Source organism: Heteronotia binoei, chromosome 17 (genome assembly GCF_032191835.1).
Source record: "Heteronotia binoei isolate CCM8104 ecotype False Entrance Well chromosome 17, APGP_CSIRO_Hbin_v1, whole genome shotgun sequence".
NCBI classification, from domain to species: Eukaryota; Metazoa; Chordata; class Lepidosauria; order Squamata; family Gekkonidae; genus Heteronotia; species Heteronotia binoei.
In genome coordinates this window covers 41,440,468-41,450,421 of record NC_083239.1, presented here as the reverse complement: position 1 = coordinate 41,450,421, position 9,954 = coordinate 41,440,468, and the positions used below count along the sequence as shown (strand labels likewise).

Sequence of the window (9,954 nt, the reverse complement as noted above, 5' to 3'; positions counted from 1 at the left end):
GGTGACTTAGCAAATGATCCCAAAGCAAAGCAGGAAGAGGAATTTTCCCTTCCACAGTCCCTTTTCCTGACTCATTCTGTTGTGCTCTCCTTGAAGAGGACAGTTGGGATCCCACCCAGAACTGGTTTTGTTTTCCTTCTGAATTGAACAGGACAAGTGTCCTAGCTGGCAGTTCATATAAACAAGGAAGAGATGTGACAATTAAACAATGACGATATGCCAGCCCCAGTATAAAAAGGGATACCAAGAGACTCCAAAGACACTGAGAAAGAAAAGAACATTATTTCAACCCGCAGCTTATCAAAGGCCTCGGTAAGTAAGCATAACTAAACAGAAAGCCAGTGTGGTGTAGTGGTTAGTATGTTGAGCTAGAATTCAGGAGACTTGAGTATTGGGCTATTTGGTTAACATAGCAGAATTTTACCCAGTCGCAGAAGTATGATACTTAGTGTAGTAAATAAATTTCCCTAGAAGTATATTGCCCCAAAGGTAAACAATATTTATTCAAATAGGTTTTGCAATTGTGATTAAAAAATAAATAAATCTCAGCTTTGAATTTTGGTAATCCAGTGATTTAAAAGTTAAAAATAAATCAAATGTGAATGGATTATCTGTGTCTGTTGTCCCTTTAGAGCCTAGGCGAATCCCTTCTTCAGCAGAAATCCCTTCTAGGTCACCATTTTGGGCATCTTCCATTGTGCACCATGTGGACTCTTCTAGGCTGCTGCCTCTTTGCAGTTCTCCTAGCTACAGGTGAGACACCGTGAACCACCTGGGGAACTGTCCAGTTGAGATCTGTTTGCAGCCAGTGGGATCCATTCTCACAGTCTTACCCTCCTCTGGAGTTGATATCCTGGGACGACAGTAGGAGGGCTTGTTGAGTTCTGGTCCTGCTGGCGGACTTCCTGAGAGCACCTGGGTTTTGGCCACTGCATGATACAGAGTGTTGGACTGAATGATCCATTGGCCTGATCCAACAAGGCTTCTCTTACGTCCTTATGTTCTTCTTTCTGCTATTTGTATATTACTTCATGCCCCCACACACATCTAAGCATAGGCTGCAAACCCCTATCTTGGTTCCATGGTATGCTGCTACAAAGGAAGTACATTATGGCTTCTGAAATTGGATGCACATCATGGCCTTCATGGCCCTGTGTATCAAAGGATGTACATCAAGGACTTCATGATCTGGGCCAGAGGGTGATACAGGGGGTAGAACACCATGAGCCAATGGATACTGATACCTTTTGCTGTTCCTTCCCCAGGCACCTGTCTCAAGTGTGAGGTTTGCAATAGCATAGGAACCACTTGTAAAGGTCCCATGATGACTTGTGGAGCCGGTGAAGATACTTGCATGATCCTGCGGACAGTGATTGTACAACGTACGTGAGAATCTCAGCACTCAGCTTTTCTCCTTTCTTAAAAAGTGTCTCGTTCCTGTGGCTATAGCAATATGCTTCAAGCGCTGTGGCAACAAAATCTCAGAACCTTTGAGAGTTGGCAGATGGCTGTTTCATAGAAGCACAGAGTTGGAAGGGGCTATATAGACCATCTAGTCCAACCCACCGCTCAATGCAGGATCAGCCTAGAGCAGGGGTGGGGAACCTTTTTTCTGTCAAGGGCCATTTGGATTTTTATAACATCATTCACGGGCCATAAAAAATTATCAACTTAAAAAACAGTGCTCCGCCGAGGAAGCCTGATTCAGGCTGGCAAAATTAATGCAAATAATGGTTTTTCTATTTGAAGTCACATGGGGAGAGCCTAATTCAGCACACACACACACACACAACCTGGCCTGCTGTCCTAGGCAAATGCCTAGGTCCAGGCATATTAGACCACAACTCCTAATATTAGCATATTAGGCCACACCATCTGGGATAATCATGTGCAAATTGAACTGGTGATAGCCGGCTCCCACCCCCCACCCCTGCCAGCTCTCCCTTCCACCCACTGCTTCCAGCAGATCTTTAAAGGCACCCACATACCCCAGCAGCAGTCCTTCACAATGCCCATGAGAGAGGGGGAGAGAGAGAGACTTGGGCCAACTATCCCTGAGGGCCAGACTAAATGATATCGAGGGCCGTAAACGGCCTTCAGGCCTGACGTTCTCCACCCCTGGCCTAGAGCATCCCTGACAAGTCTTTGTCCAGCCGCTGCTTAAACACTGCCAGTGGGGGGGAGCTCACCAGCTCCATCAGTAGCTGATTACACTGTTGAACAACTCTGACTGTAAAAAGTCCCCCCCCCACCTCTAATTTCCAGCCAGTACCTTCCTGCCCTTAATTTAAACCCATTATTGTGAGTCCTCTCCTCTGCTGCCAACAGAACAGCTCCCTGCCCTTCTTTAGTAAAGAAAATAAACTGTGCAAGCCAATATTCAAATTGTTAAATTATACACACTCATCATATAAATTAATATAATATACAATAGAATTCACACCATACAATCAATAAGAGAGCCATACAATCAACAAGAGAGCCAGTCTGGTGTAGTGGTTAAGTGGGCAGACTCTTATCTGGGAGAACTGGGTTTGATTCCCCACTCTTCCACTTGCAGCTGCTGGAATGGCCTTGGGTCAGCCATAGCTCTCGCAGAGCTGTCCTTGAAAGGGCAGCTGCTGTGAAAGCTCTCTCAGCCCCACCCACCTCACAGGGTGTCTATTGTGTGTGTGGGGGGGAGGAAGGTAAAGGAGATTGTGACCACTCTGAGACTCTAAGATTCAGAGTTTAGGGTGGGATATAAATCCAATATCATCATTTACACAGAATTCATACACATCCAGCACTTAGAATTTGCATAGAATTCAATGTAGCAATGTTCTTCCATAGGCAGAACTTTGCTACATTGACTTCTAAGTGATCTGGATTTATTTCTTACAAGAGCTACTGAAGTGGATTTCCTACCAGGCTTACAGATACAATATCCTGAGGTTGGACTGGATTTTTGACCTGGGAAAAAAAAAAAATATGGAGGAAAGTTTTTTGTACACACTATGATTTATGTTGAGTGCTGGATGTTTATGAATTCTTGTGTAAATCTTGTTGATTGTATGGTGTAAATTCTCTGTATATTATATTAATTTCTATGATGAGTGTGTATAATTTAACAATTTGAATATTGGCTTGCACAGTTTATTTTCTTTACTTCAGTTGTTCCTGTGTGTACCTTACTTCTTCCTTGTCCTCCTCCTTCAAATACTTCAAGAGTGCGATCATGTCCCCCTCAACCTCCTCTTCTCCAGACTGAACATTCCCAAGTCCCTCAGCCTTATCGAACCATTTCTAGTCGGCAGAGCTTCAGTGACCTGTTGATTCTCCCCTTCCTCACAATGACACAACCAGAACTACAGCGCAGAATAACAACTGCCTTCAGAGTTGTGTCAGCACACTCATTGTTTTTAGTAGGTTTAGACTGGAGTCACTTTACTTAGGACTGATTCGCCGAAAAGTGTCCCAGAGAAAGGCAGTGTGGTGGAGTGGTTAGAGCATTGGGCTAGCATCAGGGAGACCCAGTTACGAATCCCCACTCTGCCACGGAAGGTTTCTGCATGGCCTTGGGCCAGTCATGCGCTCTCCACTTAACCTACCTTGCAGAGTTGTTATTGTGAGGAGAAAATGGAGAAAAGGAAAAGAATATAAACTGTTTTGGGTTCCTGTTGGGGAGTAAAATGCGATATAAAAGAAGCAAAAGCTGACATAAAATACCCAGACAGGAATAGAAATGGTGCAAATAATCTTTCGGTTTTCCTTCTGGAGGAACGCATTCAGACAAAATATTTTTCCTTACGGCTTGCCTGCATACAAAGGGTATGATAGAAATTGTGGGCATCTACAAAAAATGAATTCTAGAAACTGATGGGCAGTAGGTTCACAATAGAGAAAAGGAAATACTACTTTGCACAGAGAGTGATTAAATGTGGAACTGGCTGTCAACAGATGTCACGGTGGCCATAGGAATATATAGCTTTAAAAGGGGATTAGATAGATTCATGGAGGACAAGTCCATCGATGGCTATTAGCCATGGAGATTGAGAACCACTAAACAGCAAACTTATATATGGACTAAAGTTTACATAAGTAAAAAAAAATGACATATATTTTTTTTAAAAAAATAGTGCACATTTCCCATGATCCTACCCTTGGTGCGAGCCAACAAGGTAATTCTTCTCGTTAATGATGAAGATCCTATTAACAACAGCCTTTGGCATCAGAACCCCAGATACTCCCCTGTTCCTCCAGCCGCAACAAACATCCCTGTTTCTCTATGGCCGTTTTCGCATTAGCGTTTACTCCGGGGTGGCATCCCGTTTACCTCCGGATCTTTTCCTGGATTTCGCACATGTTGCTCCGTGGTCGCGGTTTGCTCCGGGGCTTCAGGGGTTTCACCCCGGAGTTTCTTGATCCACAGGCTTCCGGAGTTTCCGAAAACCTGCGGATCCACACCGGATCCACTCCGCGGAGTTTCCTGTGGAAAATTCATCCACCCCGCATCGACTGCTTTGTGGGCGGCACCCTCTGCCTTTCCGTCCTCCCACTGCATCCACCCCCTTGGCCAATCATCAGCCGTTCGCGGCGCTTCCCAAAGTGCCCGCACGGCCATTTTTTCCCCCTTCATTTTAGTTCCTTGCGTAATAGCGATATTTCACAGCTACAAAATTTCGCAATTTCAATGAATAAAAAAATCAATGAAGTGCCATACAGCATACACAACACATGCGTCAGATCACACATAAGTTGGTTAGAAGCGAGCCTGCATCATTGTCGGTTAGGCGGCGGCTGCCTGCTTGATTTTTTTGGCGACTTCTCTTTAATTGCATTATTGCGATGTAACAATGAGGCGTCACAGCTGTTTCTTCCCCTTCCCTGGTAGAAACGCCACTTCCCAGCGGCTCATCATGACCAAGGAAAAGAACCCAGGACGAGCCTATGCAGATGAAGGGGCGGGATCTGGGGGGGGGCGAGCCAGTGCTCAAGAGCTGGGGCAAACCAGGCCAGGGAACAGGCAGCGAGCCTTCCCCACATACGCAGGCACCGACGTCCCGGCGGTGTTCCCGAGTACATCCTTTCACTTCTACCAGAGAAGTGAATGGTGGCCGTTCTTTTTTTTTGGGGGGGGGGTTAGGGGGTCGAGAGCTAAAACTGTCATGCCCCTCTCCCCAAGAGTGTGTAGAACTCCCCCCCTCCAAGCCCAGGGAGAGATCCCAAAGGACGGCGATCTGTGCATGCATGCGTCTCTGGATGTATGGATGCACACCCAGGCGCGCACGCACCTTATAATGACGGGTATTTTATCCGGAGCTCTTCCATCCCCGCCCGGCTGCGGCCGCGGTGTTGCTGGCAGCAAAGTTAGCTGCCTCTGCACCAAGGAGAGCAACACACTGGAAGGCCGGGCGCCGCAGGAGCTGCCCTGGTTGCCGCTGCGCACATACAGCTGGGCTGCCTAGCTCCCCCCCCCCGCTCCTCCTCCCCCCACCAACCAAAGTGGGTGTCTATTTATTAAGCTGCTGGGCTCTCTTCTTCCTCGCCCCCCCCCCACCTCCAGCGCCTGTAAAGCTTTGTTACGTTGTTACGTAGTTAGCTGCCTCTGCACCAAGGAGAGCAACACACTGGAAGGCCGGGCGCCGCAGGAGCTGCCCTGGTTGCCGCCACGCACATCCAGCTGGGCTGCCTAGCTCGCCCCCCCCCCGCTCCTCCTCCCCCTCCCCACCAAAGTGGGTGTCTATTTATTAAGCTGCCGGGCTCTCTTCTTCCTCGCCCCCCCCACCTCCAGCGCCTGTAAAGCTTTGTTACGTTGTTACGTAGTGACGCAACCAGACTTGCACTTAAAAAAAAATGATTGACAGGGCATCGAACTCAAGTCGATGCTAGTGCGAAAACGATTTGAGCCGGGGCTTCATGGAAAGCAACTGCGCAAAAGAGGCAATGTGCGAAAACGAGGAAAATGATCCGGACATATTTCCTCCGCGGAATACCGGTAGCAAATGCTAAGTGCGAAAACGCCCTATGTCTTTTCTGCAGCTCCTGTGACTACGCAGACTGTCTCCAAAGACTGTGCTAATTCCAGCGTCTGTAATGTTAACATTCCTGACCCTGAGATAAATATGGGGAAAGGGATGCGAATGAGGGTGAGCAGGACTTGCTGCACTGGGGATTCGTGTCAAACAGCCTCACCATCAGGTATGTACATGCAATAGAAGTGCGGATGATCGTACTGGGCCAGTGTGTGGTAGGCGTTAGGGTGTCACTCGGGGCTTTTTTTGTAGCAGGAACTCCTTTGCATATTAGGCTACACCCTCATGATGTAGCCAATCCTCCAAGAGCTTACAGGGCTCTCAGTGCTGGGCCTACTGTAAGCTCTTGGAGGATTGGCTACTCATGAGGGGTGTAGCCTAATGTGCAAAGAAGTTCTTGCTACAACCCCCCCCCCCCCCAAAAAAAAAGAAAAACTTCTGGTTGGACTAATATCTGGGAGAATCTCCACTCTGCCATGTAAGCTTTCTGGATGACCTTGTTGTGTATTGGTTGCTTTGTCTGCTGCTTTTGTTATGTCTGTTAGTTGACCTTGAAGTCCATTGTCTTCCAGGACCCTGATGCCTACATTCGGATTGGCTGTTTTTTTAGAACCAGCCAATCGGGACACGAGGCGTTTCTCTTAGGAAATACAAATGAAGGATCCTGGAGAGACCAATAGGGTGGATTGCTGCCCACATAAGGGGTCGTGTTTAACTCAGACCAAATGGATATAAGGAGTGGGGTGGCCTGTTTGTGTTCAGTTCTGCTCTTGTTCAATAAGTGTTCTTGCTTAGCTCAAGCTGGCTGAACTCACTATATAATAGACTTTGAGCTAGTGACAGTTCTGGAAAAAGAGGTGCCAAAACTCTCAAGGGGGAAATGAAGGAGAAACACACAGGTGCCCCCATGAATTTTTAAACATTTGTTGAGAATCCTCCCCCCACCACACACACACACACACTCAAAGTGGTTCTGGAACTTCACTTACATTTATGAAACAACAATCTTACATTTTAAGGATCAATGGCATGTTGCAGTTTCTTCTATGTTTATTTTAAATGGTACTCCCTTTTCTTTTTATTGCAATTATACCCTCTAAGATTGCTTTACCAAAGGGGCAGAACAGCCTATAGAGGGAAGGAGGAAAGAAGAGCTGTAACACTTTCCTCCCTTGCTGTTCTCTTGCTAGGAAAAGCCTCCCAAATGTGTAGTTATTCCTGGCGGGGAAAACTTAGAGGTATCTATATTTTTCTCCATTGGGTACGGCAGGATTCTTAAAGGCATAACAGATAACTTAAACGGAGGTACTGTTTATGAAAACTGTCCGAGCTCTCTGCTCACGACTTGAGTTCAATCCCGGCAGAAGCTGGGTTCAGGTAGCCAGCTCAAGGTCAGCCTTCCAGCTTGCTGGGGGGCGGGAAGTGTAGATGACTGGGGAAGGCAATGGCAAACCACCCCGTAAAAAGTCTGCCATGAAAACGTCATGATGCGACGTCACCCCAGAGTCGGAAACGACTGGTGCTTGCACAGGAGACGACCTTTACCTGTCCTTTTCTTACTGTTTAGGAAAACTATTCATTGCATGTGAGTTAAACTTTACAGATAAGCAGTCCCTATATGTTACCTGACAGCACCGTCTCTAGGGAAAGTTTCGTTCTTACTTAGATATTTCTATATTTCTACCCCCATCTTCTTTCTGGTGGGTCCTGGAATACATTCTGCCTGAGTCTTCCTTTTCACATCTGTTTGCAGAGCTGCCCCCCTCAGATGACACCCCCAATAAACTTCATTGTCCTGGATGTTTTGGAGTGTATTCGTCTGAATGCTATGAACAACGAGTTGCCTGCACTGGATCCCAGAACAAGTGCATCGAAATAGCTGGGAACACAACAAGCTGTAATTAGATTTTTGTATTGCCTTGATTCTACGCTTTCCTTTTATTGCTGAGTTTATACAATGTATAGAATGAGGAGTCGTGTCTTCATAGGACAGACACAGGAGGTAGGCTCAGCTGAGATAGAGTGACATGTTTACCTCAAGACAGGGGTGGAATTCTAGCAGGAGCTCCTTTGCATATTAGGCCACACCTCTCCGAGGTAGCCAATTCTCCAAGAGCTTACAATAGAGGATGTATAACCTGTCTAGGGAATTGGTGGGGATATAGATGTAAGGACAGAATGAGGTTAGCATACGTCATGAGATAAGAAACCAATATAGGGGAGAGATTCTGACTACCACCATTTTCTTTGTTTGCGCAGATCTAGTCAGCGTGGATTTTACCTCAAAAGGCTGTGCTAACGAAGGTGTCTGTGACCATTTAAAAACAGGCTTTTTGGTCTTTGGAGGAATGCGTACTTGGGTGACTAAAGCGAACTGCACCGCAGCTTCAGCCACTGCAGCCCCATAAGCCAGCAAATCCTCCATACCTGAATTCAGCGCACCTAATCGAAGCCTTTCCATCAAGATGTGCCTCCCATTCTTACCCAATACTGCGCTAACTGAAAATTTACCTACTGTGCTGGTTGGCTCCCTAATTGACCAGGTTCCTTTAACGCTCTGTCAATAAAAAAATCATTAATGATGCAATCTGGACAATTTTATTTTTTGTAGACGGCATTCCTTGTTGAGAAGGTCTTGACGTGTAATACTCACTGGTTCCATGAGGGGATAAACTTATGAAGTGAATCTATCGATAACAGGAAGAGAGGTTGTCTCCCTTACTATTATTCAGGCCTCATTTTGGGCGGAAGCTCTCCGGAACCTCTACATTTTGTTGGGCTCTTTTTTTTTTTTTTTTGCTTAACTCTAGGATTTGACAAACTTTCTAATATGTTCCCCCATCAGAAAAAAAAAGGAAAACAACCAAAATGCATAAAGCAGACAGATGGAAAGCTTCCTCACGTCACTGTGGCCGCATAGGAGAAAATAATTTAAAAAGTATGGTGGGAGTAAGGTTTTATGATGACAATTCTAATTCAAGAAGCATTTTAAAGTCGATGCTGAGCTGATGTAATTAATACACCTTCCAGGGATGCCAGGGGTGTGTGGCAGATGCAAATGAGTTGTGCTAATGAGCCCTGGCACCTCTTTTCCTACAGAATGACCCCTTGCAGAAGCGTCGTCATCATTGATAAAGCAAAGAACTTTAGGGTAAAGAATTGGATGGTTCCACCCAGGGCCTTTTTTGTAGTAGGAACTCCTTTGCGTATTAGGCCACACACCCCTGATGTAGGCCACCTTTCCCATCCCCAAACCCCAGCCTCCTCAGGCTCCACCCCCCAAATCTCCACATATTTCCCAATCCCCAAGCAATGTTCCCTCTAAGCTGCAGAGTCTTGTGAGCAAAAATTCTGCTTTGCGAGCTACTGGCATCAAAGTTGTGAGCTACTGCATAAATGAGTGTGCTCTGGGGCCATCCTTCCTGAGCTCAGACCAAAATGTGTGAGCTAGAGGCTAAAAATCTGTGAGCTAGGTCATGTTAACTCAGCTTAGAGGGAACACTGCCCCCGAGCTGGGGGGAAAACCCTCAAAGGACTCACGGTGATCCGAAGACCATGGACTTTCAAGGCAAGAGATGTTCAGAGGTGGTTTATCATTTCCTGCCTCTACATAGCAACCCTTGGTGGTCTCCCATCCAAATACTAACTGGGGCTGATCCTGCTTAGCTTCTGAGATCTGAGGAGAGCAGGCTAGCCCAGGGCTTCCCAGGTCAGGACCTGGCTAAGTTTTATGCTGCCATCTTTAAGTATGATCTTCTTGATTCAGGAAGGGCAGAGGGCCTTTGTGATATTTTTAAGTCTCTTTTAAAATGTCAGGCATCCAGGGATGTCATTACACCTAGATAGGCCCTTAAGCAGGGGTGGAATTCTAGCAGGAGTAGGGTTGCTAAGTCCAACTCAGCAAATATCTGGGGACTTTGGGGGTGGAGCCAGGAGACTT

The 9,954-nt window shown here is 46.4% G+C and overlaps 1 protein-coding gene across 1 annotated transcript; it reads left to right on the top strand.

The window, feature by feature from the left end:
* Window positions 1–704: 704 nt before the first annotated feature.
* LOC132585849 (phospholipase A2 inhibitor gamma subunit B-like) lies at window positions 705–8,422 on the top strand. The gene is made up of 5 exons (XM_060257725.1): window positions 705–753; window positions 1,266–1,382; window positions 6,022–6,180; window positions 7,768–7,911; window positions 8,274–8,422. The coding sequence occupies exons 1-5, from the start codon at window positions 705–707 to the stop codon at window positions 8,420–8,422; spliced, it is 618 nt and encodes a 205-aa protein (XP_060113708.1).
* Window positions 8,423–9,954: the final 1,532 nt, after the last annotated feature.